The following is a 21,505-nucleotide window of genomic DNA, read 5'->3' on the forward strand; positions in this document are numbered from 1 at the left end:
CACCGACATTTGCCCGGGCTTGCCGGGTGCGGACGCCAGCCCTGCCACTCACAAAAAAAGACCCAAAACAGTGAGTTCAGAAGCAGTTGACATTTTTTTTTCATTTTTGGTGCTAATCCACAGCAAACACTGCATGTGTTACAAATCTGCAGCATAATAGGCATGCTGCAGATTAAAAAAATATGAAGACACCCCCAAATTCAGTGGAAAAATAATCTACATGTAAATGGGGTTTTGAAATAAATTTCTATTTCGATACACACGTGTATATATACATGCAGTATATATATATATACACAAACCGATCGGCCATAACATTAAAACTGGCTAATATTTATACGTCCCCTCTATCCCGCCAAGACCCTTGGAGGCATAGACGCCACAAGCCCTCTTAAGGTGTCCTTTGGTATCTAGCACCAAGACGTTACAAGCAGATCCTTTAAGTTAAGTCCTGTAAGTTGTGAGGCTCTATGGCCTCAAACCATTCCTGAACAAGTTTTGCAGTGTGGCGGGGCGCATTACTCTACAGAAAGCAGCCACTGGCCATTGGGGAATTCCATTGCCATAAAAGGGAGTACTTTTCCTGCACCAAAGTTTAGGTAGGTGGTATGTGTCAAAGAAACAGCCACATAAATGCCTGGACTCAAGGTTCCCCAGCAGAACATTGTCCAAAACATCACACTGCCTCTGCCGGCTTGCCCTTCTCTAAAAGTGCTTATGATCTAAAAGAAAATGTGACTCATTAAACCAGGCCACCTTTTCTATTGCTCCATTCTCCAGTTCTGATGCTCACGTGCACACTGTCGGCCCTTTCAGTGGTGGACAGGGGTCAGCATGGGCACTCTGACGAATCTGCGGCTCTCCACGTGCATCAATAAGCCTTGGCTGCCCATGACTCTGTTGTTGGTTCACATGTTGTCCTTCATTGAACCTTTTTTTGGTAGGTACTATCCACTGCATACCATGAAAACTCCATACAACCTGCTGTTTTGGACATGCTCTAACCCAGTCGTCTAGCCATCACATTTTGGCCCTAGTCAAAGTCGCTCAGATCCTTACACTTTTCCATTGTTCCAGCTTTCAATACATCAACTTCAAGAACTAAATGCCTAATATATCCCACTCCATGACAGGCGCCATTGTAATGAGATAATCAATGTTATTTACTTCACCTGTCAGTCGTTCTAATGTTATGGCTGATCGGTGTCTATCTAATCTATCTATCATCTATCTATCTATCTATCTATCTATCTATCTATCTATCTATCTATCTATCTATCTATCTATCTATCTATCTATCTATCTATCTATCTATCTATCATTAATGTAAATTTTCTCATGCGTTATGGAGACCGGAATGGAATTGTAATGTTATACTGAAGTTGGATATTAGAGGGCTCCTGATTGACATAGCTCCATAGACACCAGAAGGATTTATTACATACTGTTTGAGCTAAGTCTACAATGTACATGAAGTCCATTTCCTTCACTATGACAAGGGATGCCTTCTTTTCTTTTGATCTATGCTCTAGGGTGGCTTAGTATGTGTTTTGCCCAAGTACGGCAGATTCCTTGTCTATTGTTCACTGTTAGCATTAATTATAAGGGTAACGGCATAACCTCTTGTCATATAACATACCTAGCATTTGTCATACTTTTAAAGTGAAATTTTAGGTTTTGGCTTCCTTCAGAACGCAGCCTAGATTGGTACTCTTATTTTTTTTATCTCCGCATTTCATAAGCCATATCTTTTTTATTGTTCCATCGATGTATCTGTATAAGTGCTTGTTTTTTTGCAGGACAAGTTGTTTTTTTTAATGGCGTTATTCAAGGGTACATATAATGTAATGTATAACTTACATTTTTTAGGGTGAAAAAACCCAAACTGAAATTCCATAATTGTGTGTTGGGTTTTGTGTTTACAGCATTCATCGTGTGGTATAAATGACATGATAACTTTATCCTGCTGGTCGGTACGATTATAGCGATCCCCTTTTTTATGTTCTTCTACTTTTGCACATTAAAAAAAAACTATTTCTTTTTTTTTGTCGTTGCATTCGAAGACCCATAAAATTTTAATTGTTTTTCTTGACGGAGCATTACAATGGCTTGTTTTCTGATTTTTTAGGCAAGATCTAATACCCTAGTCTAATATCCTTCTCACTCTGTCTAACCACTTAGATGCCGTGGTCAGTGGTTGTGTGTTAAGTATCATTGTAGGAAGGGGTTAAACATATTTAAATTTTATGACAATATTGTTTTGCTTTATGAAGTCCTCTGAGCAGATCTGGCAGCTTCCAAAGACACCAAGGGGTGCGCAAACTTTTCTGAATCTGGGAGCCACATTGTTAGACTGTCTTGCTTCAAGGGCAGCAATTATGGGTTAGAAAATTGGTGTCCTCTACTTCTTTGGCCTCTGTGACGCGATCTTTGTCCTATAAAGAGGTTACAGAACAGTGTTAATGAACTAGTATAGATATTGCAAAACAGTTAAGTTGATTTAAAAGAAGATTGAATATGTCTGCTGTATAAAAATGAATGTAGAGTGAAGGGTCTCCATCTCCCTTATTAAAGTGGTTCCAGAAAGCTGCTCTCTGTAGTATTATTAACATATGTTTTACCTTTAACACCGATTTACCCATGTATTGCCCTACTTCTGTCTCTAGGCCATTCACATCAGTAAATATAGATCAGTGTATGTAAAAATGGCAGAGGAAAAGCAAATGTAATGATGGCAAAATCAGTTTATGTGACTTTTCGTAACACAATATAAGATAAACACAATATAAAACAGCGAGCAATTAAAGCTGTACTGCAACTCTATCATTCCTCAGCTTCCAGCGGACGATGAGATAACAAGAGAAGAAGAGTATTTAGGAGTTTAGGTTAATTCCAATGCAACTGATTGGTCTTAGATCATTAAAAAGCTTAGAGATATATCACTCAAGAGAAGGGATTTCCTCTCTCTGCCTTAAATGTTCTTCTTATGAGTGGTTTTGCAATTAAATGTAAAAGTTATGTTTCTCACAACATGGCGACAGAAAAAAATACATTATTTTTACAAAAGTAATTTTATTGTGCAAAACGTTATAAAACATATAAAAGTGCTATAAATGTGGTATCACCGGAATCATACTGACCCGAAGAATAAAGTTAACATGTAATTTATAATGCATGGTGAATGCTGTATAAAAAAAAAAACTATGCCAGAATTGCTGTTTTTTGGTTACCTTGCCTACCAAAAAATAGGATAAAAAGTGATCAAAAAGACGCATGTGCCCCAATACGGTACCAATAATAACTACAGTTCGTCCCGCAAAAAAACAGCCCTCATACCACTATGTCTATGAAAAAAGAAAATGAGTTAAGGCTCCAATAAGTCAGGAAATAAAGGGGAGGGCCCAAACATATCTGCTGGAAGCGAGGGTGCCCGTATTATACCAGGACAATGCTTTCCTAGCAAAATTCCCCAAACTACAAAGGCCCAGAGTGTGGACCAAAAGGGGGATAAGAAACAATACTATTTATCAGAGCGACACTGGCCTGTGCATAAAGGATTGCTTCACAGCGTAACACACATCTATGAATTATTTTATTGGTTTCTTTACCCCATTATTATACCACCCACCTGACTATGTACTATCTACTCTGCCCAGCTTACATTGTACCCTCCCATTATAAACGGAAACACCAGTAAAACTCCAAACAAAACTACTACCAAGCAAAATCCACGCTCCAAAAGCCAAATGGCGCTCCCTCCCTTCTGAGCCCTACAGTGTGCCCAAACAGCAGTTTACTTCCACATATATGGCATCGCCACCCCCGGGAGAACCCTTTCAACAATTTTTGGGGTGTATGTCTCACCACACCCCTTAATAAATGCCTTGAGGGGTGCAGTTTCCAAAATGGGGTCACTTCTAAGGGCTTTGTTTCATTATTTCACATCAGAGCCCTGCAATTGTGAACCAATACTTTGTAAATCGCCAAATTAGGCCTCAATTTCCCATGGTACACTTTCACTCCTGAGCCTGATCGAATGTCTATGCAAAAGATAAGGGCAACATGTAGGGTGTTTCTAAAACTGGGAAACACAGCATAATAAGTAGAGAGCTGTCTTGTTATGGTGGCACAAGCTGGTCACCACATATTGTCATATTTATGGAAAAAATAAAATTTTCACTCTGCAACACCGAGTGCACACTAATTTCTGGAAAACACCTGCGGGGTTAACATTCTCACTACACCCCTAGGTGAACACCTTGAGTGGTGTAATTTCCAAAATGGGGTTACTTATGGGGGGTTTCCAATCCTTTGGTTCCACAGGGGCTTTGCGACATAGCGCTGTAGCGCCCATGGCCGCGGGACGTCGGGTTCACTCACCTCCCGACGCCCGCAGCCATGGATCTGTGAGCGCTGGCCTCTGTCTCCCTCCTAGGAGATGTCAGCGCTCACTTCCGCTCTGTTCGGCCGGGTCCCGTAGGGTGCGCGCGCACGCTCGCGCCCGCTCTTAAAGGGCCAGCGCGCGCACATGAAAACTATGATCATTAACCCACGTGATTCCCTGCCCTATAAGAATGCCCCAGCCCTTCTGATCCTTGCCTGAGCGTTGTTAGTCTTTCCCTGTCTGTCTCGCAAATGGTCCCTTAGTGTCTCCCGTTCCAGCTGTTACCCGTGCCGTTACCGTTCCTATATTCCGCATTGTTCCTGTGCCTACCCGTGTTCAAGTGCCATCTGCCACGTCAAGTGCCATCTGCCACGTCAAGTGCCGTTTGCCACGTCACGTGTCGTCTGCCACGTCAAGTGCCGTCTGCCACGTCAAGTGCCATCTGCCACGTCAAGTGCCATCTGCCACGTCAAGTGCTATCTGCTCATCGGATACTGCCCACCACGTCTGGCGCCACTTTCCGCACCTGCCTCCATCCGTGCTGAAGCCACAGTCACCGTCCGGACTATTTCAGGTACCTAAGCATTACTGTCTGCTATCTTACTTTCACATAGACTGTGACCTGGTCAGCTGCCTCCCCGCTACGGCGGAGCGGCCTAGTGGGTCCACAAACCCAGTGTCCGTGACAAGCGCCCAGAAACCAATCCAGCTGAATCTACATTCAAAAAGCTAAATGGCACACCTTCCCTTCTGAGCCCTACTGTGTACCCAAATAGCAGTGTATGACCACATATGGGGTATTGCCATACTCGAGAGAAATTACTTTACAAATGTTGGGGTGCTTTTTCTCCTTTATTTGTTGAGAAAATGAAAAATTTTGAGCTAAAGCTACGTCTTATTGGAAAAAAAATGTTATTTTTATCTCAACTGCCAAATTCTAATAAAATCTATGAAACGCCTGTGGGGTCAAAGTGCTCACTACACCCCTATATTAAATCCTCAAGGGGTATAGTATCCCAAGTGGAGTCACTTTTGGGTAATTTCCACTGTACTGGTACCTTAGGGGCGTTGCAAAAGCGAAATGGTGCCAAGAAACCAATCCAGCAAAATCCGTGCTCCAAAAGCCAAATGGCGCTCGTTCTCTTCTGATCCTTGCCGTGTGCCCAAACAGCAGTTTATAACCACATATGGGGTATTTCCATACTCCAGAGAAGTTGCTTTACAAATGTTAGGGGGCTTTTTCTTCTTTTGTTTTTTTTTTTAGGTAGAACTACATCTTATTGGAAAAAAATTAATTTTTCATTTTCACGTCCAAATTCTAATAAAATCTATGAAACACCTGTGAGGTCAAAATGCTCACTACACCCCTAGATGAATTCCTTGTGGGTGCAGATTTCAAAATGGGGTCTGTTTTGGCATCAAAAGACCTATTCAAACCTGACATGGTACCTAAAATATATTATAATAAAAAGACGGCCCCAAAATACACTAGGTGCTCCTTTGCTTCTGAGGCCGGTGCTTCAGTCTATTAGCACACTAGGGCCAAATGTGGGATATTTCTAAAAACTGCAGAATCTGGGCAATAAATGTTGAGTTGCGTTTCCATGGTAAAACCTTCTGTGTTACAGAATTTTTTTTATTAACTATGAATTTCTGCAAAAAAAATAAAAGTTGTAAATGTCACCTCTACATTTAATTAATTCTTGTGAAACGCCTAAAAGGTTAAGAAACTTTCTAAATGCTGTTTTGAATACTTGGGGTGAAGTTTTTAAAAAGGGGAATTTTATGCCGGTTTCTATTGTATAGGCCCCTGAACTGGTCCCTGTAAAAATAGCCTTTTGAAATTTTCTTGAAAATGTGAGGAATTTCTGCTAAAGTTCTAAGCCTTGTAACGTCCTAGAAAAATAAAAGAATGTTCAAAAAAACGATGCCAATCTAAAGTAGACATATGGTAAAAGCTAATTAGCAACTATTTTGTGTGGTATTACTATAACCAGATACATTTAAATTTGGAAAAATGCAATTTGCAAATACTGAATGTATCGACCAAATTTTACCACTAACTTAAAGTACAATGTGTCACGAGAAAACAAACTCAGAATCGCTTGGATAGGTAAAAGCATTCCAAAGTTATTACCACATAAAATGACACGTCAGATTTGAAAAATAAGGCTCCGTCAGGAAGGTCAAAAGTGGCTGCAGCGGGAAGGGGTTTTCCCATGGGAGACATTTATGACATATCCATAGGATTTGTCATAAATGGCAGAGAGATGCGGGTCCCACCTCTGGGACCCGCACCTATCTCTAGGACGTGGCGCCCCTAAACCCCGTTCTACCTTTTTCTGCTCCCCCTGCCTCTTTGGCCACTTCCTGACTATATGGTTGGGAATACGAAAACAGCGTAGCTCGCTGAGCTACACTGTTTCCGTAACTCCCATAGTAATGATAGGCAGTTAGGCGTAACTAGCATTCAGTTCTATGGGACTTACGGAAACAGCTTAGCTCAGTGATCTACGCTGTTTCCTAAGTCATGGTCAGAATTCTCCTGCTTCAGCCACAACACAGAGCGGTAGAACAGGGTTTAAGGACCCCCATTCTAGAGATAGGTGCAGGTGCCAGTAATCGAACCCACATCTATCTGACATGTCATAAATCTATCTCATGGGAAAACCCCTTTAAAGCAAAGTTCAACAAGGTAGCAATGTTCACTAACTAAGTTATGGTGAATAAACTACAAATCAATGCAATTGTTATTTTACCTGGATTGTATCTTCCATATTCAAGACCCCCATAATGTGCAGTTCCTCTGCTATCATACTCATGTGAAGGGTTAAAGTCTGTCCACTGTCCTGTGTACAATAAAAAAAACACATATGTATGGCAATCGAAACTGTCAACTGTAATAAAAAACATTATATTTTCTGTATAATAAACGGCTGAAATAAAGTGTCATGAAATAAACGTATTTTTTTTCTATTGTGCTCCATTAGATTAAGGGTAAAAAAAACCTTCAGCGGTTGTGCAAAATTGAGGCAATTACCGTAAAATTTCTGTTTAAATGGTGTAATTTCGGTAAGATGCTGTGCTTCTGCCAAAATGTGACAAATTTTTTTTGGGGGACTGCAAATTTGCGGCAAAATTTTTTTATCACAAAACCTGCTTGTGTGAATGCATGCTTATCTAATTGTTGTTGTTTTTTTGTCCATTTTATTAATTACCTTGATGACTTGCTTGCTGATTTGGAACATTTTGCCAATAATTACTTTTGCCCCTTTGGTCATGGTAAGAATAAAAGTGCCTTCCTGATAAAAATAAAAAAAATGCCTTATTTGTACAATCTACAGCAATACAATGTATAATGCAGTATTATAACAATGTAATAAACAATCTAGTAATGAAAATCTACACAAACATAAAGGGGGGGGGCGATTTTTACTGGCGTTACATACACCAGTCTTAATATAAAGTGTGCTGGAGTAAAATATGGAGATAGGCCCCTTTTACAGCTATAACAGCCTCCACTCTTCTGGGAAGACTTTCCACAACATTTTGGGTTGTGTCTGTGGGAATTGGTGCCCATTCAGCCAAAAGAGCATTTGTGATAGAAACGCATTTCATGAAGCTCCAAATGCACAATTCTTGTGCGGATGTCACTTCCAGAGGAAGTTTTGAACTCTGTATTGAGTGATTGGCAATTTTTACGCGCCACGTGCTTCAGCACTAGGTGGCCTGGCTCTGTGAGTTTGTGTGGTCTACCGCCTTTTAGGCTGAGCTGTTGTTACTTCCAGATGCTTCCAATTCACAATATTAGCGCTTAGGGCTTGTTCACATCAGCGTTGTCTTTCCGTTGAGGGGTTCTATCGGAGGTTTCTCAATGGTAACGGAAACGTTTGTCACCGTTGTGACAGGGTTTTGTTGTTTTGATGGAATTAATAGCGCAGTCGACTTGAGATCAATGATGATGCAAACAGAAGCTAAGTTTTCTGTTTTCTTTTCCGTTGAAAACCTCAGACGGAACACCTCAACGGAAAGACAACGTTGATGTGCACACAGCCTAAGGCCTCATGCACACGACCGTAGTGGTGTACACGGCTGTGATTTGCGGCTCGGACAGCCGCGGTGTGTCACCCGCGGGCCAATCGCGGGCCGTGCGCATTAATTTCTATGAGCCTGGACCGCAAAACACGGCTGTAATAAGACATGTCCTATCTTTTTGCGGTCTAGGATCCTGTGCAATGCACAGACCATGGAAACCACGGTCGTGTGCATGGGCCCATAGAAATTAATGGGACTGCAATTCACCCGCAGATTTGCGGCCGCAAAAACATGTTCGTGTGCATGGGGCCTAAGTCCTTTTTTGACTAAGGAGATTGCATGGCTGTGTGCTTGATTTTACACACCTGTTTGCAAAGGGTGCGTCTGAAAAACACCTGACTCAATAATTAGGCTAGGTGTACTTTTGGCCATATAGTGTACCTGGATTCTGAATTCCAGCCCGCATTACAGAATTGCATTCACATTTCAAGCTCTGATTAGACATTGAGGAATGATGGGATATTTCAGCTTTGAAGCCTGCAGAATTGTGAATGCAGTTCTGCACTATAAGGCTGAATGCACAGGTTGAGTATTACGCAGCAAACCTGCAGTTAATACAGTACCAGCAAAGTGCAGATACACGGTGCAGATTTTTTCTGCGTGAATATTGACGTGCAGTGCGTATTTTAAAATCTGCAGCATGTCAATTTATCCTGCGTTTCCGCTTGCGAATTGTATCTGAGTAGTTTTAAAGAAAAACACACCAAAATAAGCAGCATAAAGCCAAACCTATTTCCGCATCAATATGTAAATACTGCACCTAAAAATGCATCAAATTACGCAACGTATGCATGTAGCCTAAGGATAAGGCCAAACGGAGCGGCCCTGACATGGTCGTGACGTGGCCAACAACCATGTTCAGCGCGGCTGTCAAATATCCTGTTAATGGCTGCGTGTTAATGCGGGTAAAACTTTCCTTTATCTGCAAAATCGTGCGGCAGTTAAGTAATACACCCGTTATGGATGCACGATTTTGCAGATAAAGGAACGTTTTACCTGCATTAACGAACGGCCATTAACAGGGTATTTGACAGCGGCGCCGAACGTGCTGGTGGCGCGGTTGTTGGACTCGTTGCAACCGTGTCAGGTCCGCTCCGTGTGACCTTACCCTAATATAGGCTGTAACTCTTGATAAGTACAATATAAGTAATAGCAGGTAATTACAAAGTTAATCAACTTTTATGTAAAATATTATTGAAAGGTAGACATTCTATTACTGATTAGGCTAAGTAGTTGCCGAATGCGTCTCTGCCATGAGGCCCATGAACTGTAAACAAGGTATCTATAGGATAGCCATAAAGGGTTAATCTGTGAGTGTTTAGTATTACCACTACACAACGCGCAGAACCTGAGACTGGGGAACTGTGGGGGGCTGTGTACTGTGCTTGGTATATAACTGAAATGGCCATGACGGAGGAAAACCTTGTGTGTTAGCCAATCCGCATTGCTGAGAACACTGCCAGTGATGCTGATTGGCTGAGAGCTGTTCACAATCCTCCTCTCAAATGTCCTTTTTAGCTAAATGCCCGCCATTAGTATAAAACCACAAAACTCTGGTTCTGGGATCGGTAAATGGTGCAGTAATTATATTAACCCTTTACGGCCATATAATAGATGCTGTGCTTTATCTAGCAATTCCTAACACTTTTACACATTGTTTATATTTACAAATAAACTAATGCTAACCTGGATAACTACTTATCATAAAGATATAACTAGTATTTCTAAAAAAAAAATGAAAGCACATATGGATATCATAGAAAGTGATTTACTGCTTCCAGCAGCTATTTCTGACTTCTATACGTAAGGACTTGCTTTATCTAGATTAGTTATCTTCCTATTTGTCTTTAATCTTATTTTGGGAAGACATTTCGGGGACTTCAGAACCAATTACAGGTTTTCCATAGACTTATCGTATAAAGCTACAATAGTTTCAACTTACAATGGTCGTCCCGGTACCAATTAATATTGATACCTGTACTACATTTCAACTCATTGCTGGGCCAGCTTCATTAAAAAAAGGGATTGTCTTCGTAATAGAAGCCAACCAACCACAATATCTTTTTTTGTTACTAATGTTACTAACTCTATTGTGTAACCGAATGCACTAAACTATAAACATATTCTTCCCAATTACATGTATGCAGAAAATTCTGAAAGTTCAAAAACTTTCTAGCATCACTGTACCTTTAGATATTTAATAAAACTAGTGTTAATTATTAATTCAGAAATCCTTATAGAAATATATAAATATTGTACAACGAAATGACAATCATATAAAACAATCCAGCAGAGATGTTCTCGGACATACCTCGGTTAGGTGCTTGCTGATGGCGGACATTCTGACACTCGTCTCTTTCTCTTCCCTGGTCATACTGAGGATCAAAATCAGACTGTTCCTTTCTAGTACATGAACCACTGGACACCTCTATAAGAAATAAGTAAGAATGGTTTTAATAAGTAGACCAACAAGAACCTAACAAATCCATCTGTTTACTGCACACCTTTTACAAAACGACCTAAAACTTATTGCTCCCACAATGCATTAATTCCATCTTTCTGCGGTATTTTATCACTTTGCGGTAGTAGATTCTAAAGTGGTGCCTTTCTATGGTGCTATATAATATCTTTTGCACCAAGACTTGTGCAGTGCAGAAGCCCTGGATAGGCCCTGTGGAAGCGGCAGATAGTTTTTTATTGCTTGTGCAATGAAGATTGTTACATACACAGTGATAAATCATTGCAAGATGAAGTACCCGTTCTTATGTAAGGTCCGATGATCACGTTATTGCTGGGCATCTGTTAGGGAGGAATAACTGCTGGAAAAAAGCAACAGGATGAATATACAGTTGCACCCTGTTGCCATTGACTTCCATTGTAAAACATAAACCATGTACGGATATAGCCATCTTTATCTTGACTCTGATAACTTGCTGCAGCCTGACATCACACAACAAAAGCCATTAAAAAAGTCAAGATAAAGGATCTTGCCACTGTGTATTTAATGTGTTAAAAGTCAAGATAAAGATGGCTACATCTGTTCGTCTGGAAACTGTTTTTGACAGGTCAGAAAAGTGTAAGAGGCCCACAGACTGCTGCCCTTCTGTGTCCTGTAAAGAACATAAAGTTAAATACTTCATGTTTTAGAGAGCGGGCCCGGAATTCCGCTCATAGACAGAGCCCCTGATGTCTCTGTCCATATATGGACAGTGACGTCAGATGAGCGGAATCCCCTGCCAGAGCGGACCGGGGATTCCGCTCTAGGAGTAACACCTTGACGTCAATGTCCATATATGGATAGTGACGCCAGGGGCTTCTCTAGGAGCGGAATCCCCTGCCAAAGATGGGTCTGACTGCTGGGGATTCCACTCCTACAGGGAGCTACAGTGGTGCGCTATCTACGGTGATGGGTGGGGGGCTTGCTATCTTTAGGCGGGGGGTTGCTATCTACATGGAGGGGTGCTAGCTACAAGACTGCAGTCCCTGGCCAGAGAACTTGCGATGCCCTGGCCGCTGAATCAATTCTTGAAAACCCGACATCACTGTCCTTCTATGGACAGTAATGTCAAGGGCTTCCCTGGGCTCAGTGCTCAAAGAAGCGCTGTGTGCGGGGAGTCCTTGGCCAGGATCAGTTTTTACCGGTCGTTACAAGGATTGTTTCCTAAAAAACGGCCGGTAAAAACGGATCCATTGACTTCTATGGGAGCCGTCTGGTCGGGAAAACAGCCAAAAATAGGACATGTCCTATTTTTTGACGGCCATTATTCACGGCCCGTGAATATTGGCCGTCAAAAAATAGGACATGTTTTTCACTGCCGTGTGAATGTAGCCGTACAGAAAGTAAAGACAAAGGAAGATTAAAAAATAGCAGTGCCAGCATTTTTCTTTATAAACAGAAAATTTAACGTATAAACTGAAAAAATGTTTCAGATTTCACCTTACTGAAGTAATATTTAGTGGCATAACCTTTGTTTCTGAGAACTGCTTGAATCTGAGTCGACCAACTCCTGGCACCTCTGAATAGGTATTCCAGTCCAGGAAGATTGGACTACATTCGACAGTTGTTCTGCATTTTTGGGTTTTGCCTCATAGACCACATTTTTTATGTCACCCCACAAGTTCTCTATGGGATTGAGGTCAGGGGATTGGGCTGGCCACTCCATTACCTCAATCCTGTTTGCCTGTAACCAAGATGTTGTTCTCTTACTGGTGTGTTTTGGGTCACTGCCGTGCTGAAACACCCATTTCTAGGGCATTTCTTCTTCGGCATAGGGCAACATGATCTCCTCAAGTATTTTGATATATTCAAACTGATCCATGATCCATTGTATGCGATAAATAGGCCCAACACCATGGTATGAATATCTCAGAAATATACAGTATCTATCAGGATTTTTGCACGACAATGCATTACTGTCTTCTTCAGTGTACTTTGGCTCGAATTCAGTGCTCGGGGGTCGTCTGACATACTGTTTGTGGCGACTAGACCCAAAAAGAAAAATTTTGCTTTCATCAGTCCACAAAATGTTGGGTCATTTGTCATTGGGACAGTCAATGTGTACCTTGGCAAATTTTAACCCATTCAGGACATGTCTTTTTTTTTAACAACGGGACTTTGCGGGGAGATCTTGCTGGTAACTTGGCTTCATTTAATCGTCTTCTGATAGCAGTACTCACTGGTAACTTCAGATCTTCTTTGTTCTTTCTGGAAGTGATAATTGGCTGAGCCTTTGCCATTTTGGCTATTCTTCAATCCATTCAAACAGTAGTTCCCTGCTCACTTTTGCATCTTTCGGGTTTTGGTTGCCACTTCAAGGCATTTGAGATCATTTTAGCTGAGCAGCCCATAATTTGCTGCACTTCCCTATATGTTTCTCCCTCTACAATAAACTTTTTAGTCAAAGTAAGTTTTTCATCAGAACAATGTCTGGAATGACCCATTTTCCCCGTATTTCAGAAGGAAATGTACTATAACCAACACGTGCAGCATTTGACACCCTCCTACCTTAAATAAGTGCCAAAATTGACACCTGTTATGCCACAGAATGAATGACTTCACCAATTTAACTCCTCTCTGCTATTATTTTGAACAAGCCCCTTTCAAATAATGACTTAATTACTCAGAATGAGCAGTGGCAACCAGGTCCTAATTGTTGGCTCCGTTTTTTTCTCTCCTACTTTATTACACTTACAAGTACATTATTTGCTATGTAGAAATATCACTTCTACCAAAAACATTGATTTATCAGGTTAATGGTGTTGGACTGCTATTTTCTGAGCACTACTGAATATTATATATATATATATATTTTATTTTTTTTGAAGGCTGGGTTATATGAATTCAGCAAAGCCATATCCACTAACCGCAAAGGGTGACACATGGAACAATATTTTTGGTCTGTAGGCTATCTGCCATTTTTCCCTTTCATTGAAGCAGGCTTGTAGGGGAGAATGCCTGTGCAATACAGTATGTGTGAGAGCACGCACATTTATTTTTGCTCACAGATTCCATATGAATCCATGAAAAAAAAAAAAATATGTGAGCCTCCATATAATACTGGAGGCACATAGAGGTACAATACACATTGTAATCAGAACAACATACTGTAGATCTGTGATATAGCTCCCTAAGGCTCAGTTCACACCTCTAAGTCGTTATAGTCAGTGCCCTCCACTTTTTGCTGTAAAGTATCAGCAGGAATTTAGAAGTAAAAAACATTTAATTGAGGATTCATTGTGAACCAAAATTGACCCACATGTATGCGTGCAATGGTCTATAAGTCACTCAAATAAATGATTAAATTCTTTTTAGGGAATATGAAGCAGAGCTTCAGTTTCTACCCACGCAAACACTGAAGGCCCTCATACTTTTTGTATAAATTTACTACGTGCAGGTAGGATTAAGACATGACAATAGCAATGTCATCTGTCTGTAAGGAAAAGGAAGACATGAATTAGAATGTGTTTAATACAGGATCAGATCCTCATAGCAAAAAGAAAAACTACTCGTCATAAGACATAAAGGGAAGTGTTCTGAATATACTGATAATCACACAGTGAACCCATGACCACTGCTGAAATCTTCATTCATCACTCACGTGGGTGTGCTATTCATGAAAGTGATATGCACCTCCATACAGCGAACTAATGGCTCAGCAACTTTCTATACATGTCACCTCAACAAATAGCATTAGGAAAACAAAGAATTCTTTGGGTTTCTATGCAGCATAAGCCCTAAAGACCAGGTCAACCCTTAATGTTATAGTATCTAAATAGGAAAGTAGATTTAGGACATTATTGCAGGGGCCACCATGTTGTATAATAATTTGGAGTAGTGGTGTTCTGATTGTGTAAGTACTATTTTACGTTGCGTGTACAGACCTGCAACCGTGCCAGTACTGTGGTAAATGTTCACAAATACCTGGTGACAGTAAATAGATGCATTACGTGAAGATTAAGTGGTTAGCAATATGTTCTTACATTAAAGAGAACCTTTCACCTGCCTATACAAGCACAGCAGAGTGCACCATGTAATAGGCAGGGCAACACAAACCTTGTCACACTTTACATTTTTCCCTATCCTTATTTAAATATCGGTGCTGTTATATTTGGCGCCCGATATGTAAATAACCCCCTGAACTGTCAATGGGTCATTTCTTTATTTCTAAATGGCATGGGGGCATGTTACTTATCGCTCTGACACTGTCCAAGCGAATGTGCGCGCACGCTCCGTGCAGAACGACAAGACTGTGTGATCTCGTGAGAGAGATCACACAGCACAAGTCGCTTTTACACTGTCTGTAGCTGATTGGACAGTGTCAGAGCGATAAGTAACACGCCCCCATGACATTCAGAAACAAAGAAACGCCCCATTGATAGTTCAGGCGGTTATTTACATATCGGGCGCCAAATATAACGGCACCGATATCTAAATAACAGAGGAGGATAGAAAACATTTTTAAAGTGCCCCAGGGTTTGTGCAGCACTGCCTATTACATGGTGCACTCAGCTCCACATGTAAGGGCAAGTGAAAGGTTCTCTTTAAAGATGATCTAACCTTCGATCAAAGGGTACAAAGTTTCTTATGCAATGCTTTTGTTGACAGAGAAAGATCACCTTTAGGGGGGATTCACACGAGCGTGTATTCACGCGGCACGCATGGACCAATACAAGTCTATGGGGCAGTACAGACAGTCCGTGCTTTTTGCGCAGCGTTTGTCTGCTGCGCAAAAAGCGCGACAGTTTCAATAACTCTGCGTATTTCGCGCATCACGCACCCATTGAAGTCAATGGGTGCGTGAAAATCACGCGCACCACACGGAAGCACTTCCGTGGGACGATCGTGATTCACGCAACAGCAGTGAAAAGGATGAATGAAAACAGAAAAGCACCAAGTGCTTTTCTGTTTCCGAACATCCAAACAGAGTGTCTTTGCGATGAGCGAAGCCGGACAAGCGAACCGAACTTCACCGGGTTCGGCCAAACTCGTTTTGGCCGAACCCGGCAAAAAAATTATCGGTACGCGACGTCAGGAGATAGTCACTGTCCATGGTGCTGAAAGAGTTAAACTGTTTCAGCACCATGGACCGTGACTTCCGATCCCAATATACATGAACCTGTAGAAAAAAAAACGAAGTTCTGACTTACCGCTAACTCCCGGCTTCTTCCTCCAGTCTGACCTCCCGGGATGACAATTAAGTCCAAGTGACAGCTCCAGCCAATCACAGGCCAAGCACAGGCTGCAGCGGTCACATGGACTGGCGTGTCATCCAGGGAGGTGGGGCCCGATGTCGAGAGGCGCGTCACCAAGGACGCGTCACCAAGGCAACGGCCGGGAAGTTCTCGGTAAGTACGACTTTTTCTTTTTTTTCAACAGGTTTTTCGATATTGTGTTCGGCATTCACTGTCGAGGGTGCTGAAAGAGTTAGCTCTTTCAGCACCTTGGACAGTGACGGGCGTCGACTAGCCTCATCTCTATGATGGCGGCTGCGCGAAAATCACGCAGCCGCGCATCAGACACGGATGACACACGCAGCTGTCAAATGGTTTTTGCGCGTGCAAAACGCAGCGTTGTTTGCGCGCGCAAAAACGCAACGTTCGTCTGTATCTGCCCTTATACTAAGGTAGTTAATAAGCCAGTTTGGTTTTCCCTCTTGGGTGACGCATTTTAATACTTAAAAGGGGTTTTCCCATCAGGGACATTTATGGAATATCCATATGATATGTCATAAATGTTAGAAAGATGCGGGTCCCACCTCTGGGAGCCACACCTATCCCTAGAACGAAAACCCCTTTAACGACCCTCGGTCAGTTCTCTCTATTTAAGTGAAACTTCAGGTAAAAGATGAGTGGAGGTGCCCATTTTAGCCCCAAAGACTAAATTATGTGGTCCCTGCCGATCAAGGGATCTGAAGGTGTTTTCTGGTAGGCTACTTTATGACCCACCCAGGAATCTGTATGGAAAGTACTCACTGCAAAATCTGAGTCACTTCTTATTAGGGTTGTTACGATACCAAAATTTGGACTTCAATACGATGTAGTATTGCGATTCTCAATACCAAAATTATACTTTGCCAATAAAATAAATAATAATTAAAAAAAGTCCTTCCATTTTCTGATGTGAGGCACATGGTGTGATGAATTTTGAAACTCTATGTGCCTTACATAATTAATAATTCATTAACCCCATCATGTTTCTCGCAGTCATAATGGACAACATTGGGTTAATGTGTGAGGTAAATGATGGGGTTAATTACTATTAATGTAAGGCACATGGAAGTACTAAATTCATAACACGTCGTGCCTCACATTAATAAGTGAAAGAAAGCATTTTTTTTTTACAGCATACACATCATAAATTATGCTATAAATTTGTTGTGCAGGTTATTATGGTAGCGACGATACCGAATGTGTGTATATTTTATGTATTGGGACTTTTATTTTATGGTTTATTATAAAAAATGTGTGTTTATTTTATTTACATTTTTTTTTATTCTTTAACTTTTTTTTTTACTTTTTTATTTTTAAACTTTAATGTACTGGCATATATCTATATGCCAGTATATTAGCCTGTGTACTGATAGTACACAGGTAGTTGTTAGGACATACCTAAGAATGCCCAAACAACAGGAAATATGGTAAGACAGCCCTGGGGTCCTTCAATGGACCCTGGGCTGTCTGCCCATATATGGCATGTCCCTCGATCGCGTCACAGGGATTCCCTGTGATGCGATCTGAGGGGCATCCCCCTTCCCAATTTCCCCTTGAATGCTGCGGTCAGCTTTGATTGCAGCATTCAAGGGAATAGCGGCTGAGATTAGAGGTTTCTCTGATCTCCGCCATTAGAGCGGGGCTGCGGCTGTGTAATACAGCCATTGCCCCTCTCCTAATAACAAGTGCGCGCGCGTGATCAGCATGATGTGATGTGGCCGGCGCTGCACTAATGAGCGGTGGCACAGGCCCTGATGACAGAGAACATGGAAGTGCTTTGTAGTGCGCCCGCCATGTTCTCTGTCTTCAGTGCCAGCTACATCACATCATGCTGACCGTGTGCGCACTCTTGTCAGGAGTGGGGCAATGGCTGTATTACACAGCCTCAGCCCTGTTCTGACTAAATTCATGTGTTACAATTCTAGGCTATGCGGCCGCACAGCTTAGTATCTAAATGCATGAATTAACGGTATTGAACCGTTTGAGGGTGCGCGCCATCAAAATATTATCGATATTCTTCTTATACAGGTTCATGAGCACATCTATGTCGGACCTGAGGGCCTGCTAGAAAACACCTGTGGAACCCCAGATTGGCAGGGATCACGTACGTAAGAGTTTGGGGCTGGGATGTGCGGATCCACTTCTGGCATTAGCTGCATTTTCAGCTTTTTCCACGGAGTTTCACTTTAAACAACTGTGCAACATTATTTGTTAATTGGTCATATCAGCATGGGTTTATGAGGGATCCGTCCTGTCAAACTAATCTGATCAGCTTCTTTGAGCAGGTAAGCTGTAGACTGGACAGAGGACTCATTGGATGTCATATATCAATGATTTTTTCAAAGCATTTGGTACTGTGGCACATAAAGGGTTGGTACATAATATGAAAATGCTGGGACTGGACGAAATTGTGTGCAATTAATTTGCTCAGTAATAGAAAACAGAGGGTGGTTATTAACAGTATACACTCAGATTGGGTCACCGCTACACTTGTGATACCACATGGGTCAGTGGTATCTCATATTGGGTGCCATTCTGTTTAATATATTTATTAATGTCCTTGTAGAGGAATTGCAAAGTAAAATAAACAGTTTTGCAAATGATACTTAACTGAGAAAACTGTTAAAACTGTGTAAAGTAATAAACACATAAAAAGACAGTATTCTGTTACAAATAGATTTTGATAAGTTGGAGACTTGGGCACAGAAGTGGCAAATGAGGTATAATACTGATAAATGTAAGATTTTGCACTTAGGAAGGGAAAATAAATGTCACCCTTACATACTAAAAAAGAAAACAATGGGTAACAATGACATGAAACAGTATTTAGGAATTTTAGTTGACAGTAAATGTAAGGCTGGGTTCACACGACCTATTTTCAGGTGTAAACGCGGGCGTATTATGCCTCGATTTACGCCTGAAAATACGGCTCCAATACGTCTGCAAACATCTGCACATTCATTTGAATGGGTTTGCCGACGACCTGTAATTTACGCATCGTCGTTTGACAGCTGTCAAACGACGATGCGTAAAATTACTGCCTTGTCAAAGAAGTGCAGGGCACTTCTTTGGACGTAATTTGAGCCGTTTTTAATTGAATTCAATGAAGAACAGCTCTAAATTACGGCCGTCAATGACGCCTCGCAAAATGCGAGTACGAGCAATTACGTCTGAAATTACGGAGCTGTTTTCTCCTGAAAACAGCTCCGTAACTTCAGACGTAAATGCAGTTTACGTGTGCACATACCCTAAATCTGTAGCAACCAGTACTAGGCAACTGCTGCCAAGGCAAATAAAATTACAGGGTGCATTAAAATAGCATGGATAAACATGATGAGAACATAGTTCTACCACAAAACAGTGTCTCGAAGGTAACCTTTCAGGGGTATACAAAAAGGACATTTGTTTTGGGGTATGTCTGACCCATAGAAAGCTATGAGTATGTTACAGTAAATGTTTGAATACTATTTTTTTGGTGTAGAAGCATATATGTCTGACACATGAGCCAAATGTGTCTGGATGTTGTGAATATATATTTACATGAAGAGAAAGCAAAAAATATCATATTGAGACAAGCTACTTACTGTAGTACAAAACATCTACATAACATCTACAGACGAACGGTATATACGTCCGTGCAACGCGCGTGATTTTCACGCGCTTCGCACGGACCTATATTAGTCTATGGGGCCGTGCAGACATGTGCGTGATTTTTACGCAGCGTGAGTCCGCTGAAAAAAAGTCACGACATGTCCGTTCTTTGGGCGTTTTTCGCGCATCACGCACCCATTGAAGTCAATGGGTGCGTGAAAACCACGCATGTCACACGGAAGCACTTCCGTGCGACCAGCGTGATTCGCGCAACAGCTGTGAAAAGGATGAATGAAAACAGAAAAGCACCACGTGCTTTTCTGTTTACAAACATCCAAACGGAGTGTCATAAGCACGCAGCTGCGCATCATACGGGGCTGTCACACGCAGCTGTCAAGTGCCTTTTGCGCATGCAAAACGCTGCGTGTTTTGCGCGTGCATAACGCACACGCTCGTGTGAATCCGGCCTAACATTGTATTGCTCACTTACTGGAGTCACTAGGGACTAAATATCATATAAAGTACTGTGAGCCCAGAGACTAGACAATGTTTAGAAATTGGGTTCATTAGGACTGCGCATGCTACTTGCCAACTTGGAATAAACATGAAACATACTAGCTGACATGATACTTTTGGGACACCACAGGATAGGCAGTTTTAGGTGATATTCAGACAACAGCTAAAAATGTCCGTCACATGGCCGTTTTCAGAACAATGAAGTTCTATGGGTGTATCCACACGGCAGTTTTTTTTTTAGGGCCCGTGAATACTGGCTTTCAAAAAAGGGAACATTTTCTATTTTCGTCCATTTTCACGACCCGATGGCCCCCATAGAAGTCAATGGATCAGTTTTTAGAGTTTTTCAGAATGCCTTCCTTGTGATGGTCATTTAAAACTGATCCTAGCCCTCACAAGGGCTGTGGCCGAGGACTCCTGTCTTGGGAAAGCCCTTGACGCAACTGTAATGCGTCGGCAACGTTCTGGACGGGAATTCTGCTTATAGGGGGAGTTACTGACGTCAATGTCCATAAATGGACAGTGACGTTAGGGGCTTTGAGATGCAAGAATCCCCGGCCAGAGGGTCGGCAATTCTCTGCCCGGGGATTCTGCTCCTAGTAGCGCTATCTACAGGAGGTGTTTGTCACTATCTACAGGGTGGGTGTGGCGCTATCTACAGGGGGTATGTGTGGTGCTATCTACAGGGGGTGCGGCGCTATCTGCATGGGGTGTGGCACTATCTACATGGGCACTGTGGCACTATGTGGGCACTATCTATCTGTGGTGCTATCTAAATGAGCACTGTGTGTGGCACTATCTACATGGGTACTTTGGCACTATGGGCACTGGCACTTTAAATGTGGGCACTATCTACAGTGGGCACTGTGGCAGTATTTAACTGGGCACTACTTACAGTGGACACTGTGGCACACATGGGTATTGTGGCACTATGATGTTTTTAGGGGGTTGGGACAAAAAAAACACTGATGAATGAAATTCATCTGTTCAGACGACTGGGAAATGGATGAAAATTTTGAGACACGCTGATGCAATACGACCATGAAAAACAGACAGTTGATCTGTTTTTAACTGACTTTTTTTCACTGTAGTGTGAATAGTAGCCTAAACTGCGGGGCACATAGATTGGGTAATTTGGTACAATGCTAGGAGTTTTTTTTTATGATGTCACAGAGCTCTGATGGCAATTTGTTACAGGTCTAAACGCCA

General features: G+C 41.8%; 1 protein-coding gene across 3 annotated transcripts in view; it reads right to left on the bottom strand.

Annotated features, from left to right (window-relative positions):
* Positions 1-2,236: 2,236 nt before the first annotated feature.
* The window catches only part of FAM120B (family with sequence similarity 120 member B), a 106,241-nt gene continuing 86,972 nt past the window's right edge, over positions 2,237-21,505 (bottom strand). For 2 of the 3 annotated variants that reach the window (XM_075862593.1, XM_075862594.1), the window contains exons 9-12: positions 10,791-10,907; positions 7,603-7,686; positions 7,144-7,233; positions 2,237-2,435 (exon numbers count right to left, since the gene is read on the bottom strand). In XM_075862593.1, coding sequence (XP_075718708.1) covers positions 2,377-2,435; positions 7,144-7,233; positions 7,603-7,686; positions 10,791-10,907 — 350 coding nt within the window. In that variant the 3' untranslated portion in view covers positions 2,237-2,376. The remainder of the gene's footprint in view (positions 2,436-7,143; positions 7,234-7,602; positions 7,687-10,790; positions 10,908-21,505) is intronic. The other variant, XM_075862595.1, reaches the window with a different exon arrangement.

The sequence above is a fragment of the Rhinoderma darwinii genome, chromosome 4 (genome assembly GCF_050947455.1).
Source record: "Rhinoderma darwinii isolate aRhiDar2 chromosome 4, aRhiDar2.hap1, whole genome shotgun sequence".
NCBI lineage: Eukaryota > Metazoa > Chordata > Amphibia > Anura > Rhinodermatidae > Rhinoderma > Rhinoderma darwinii.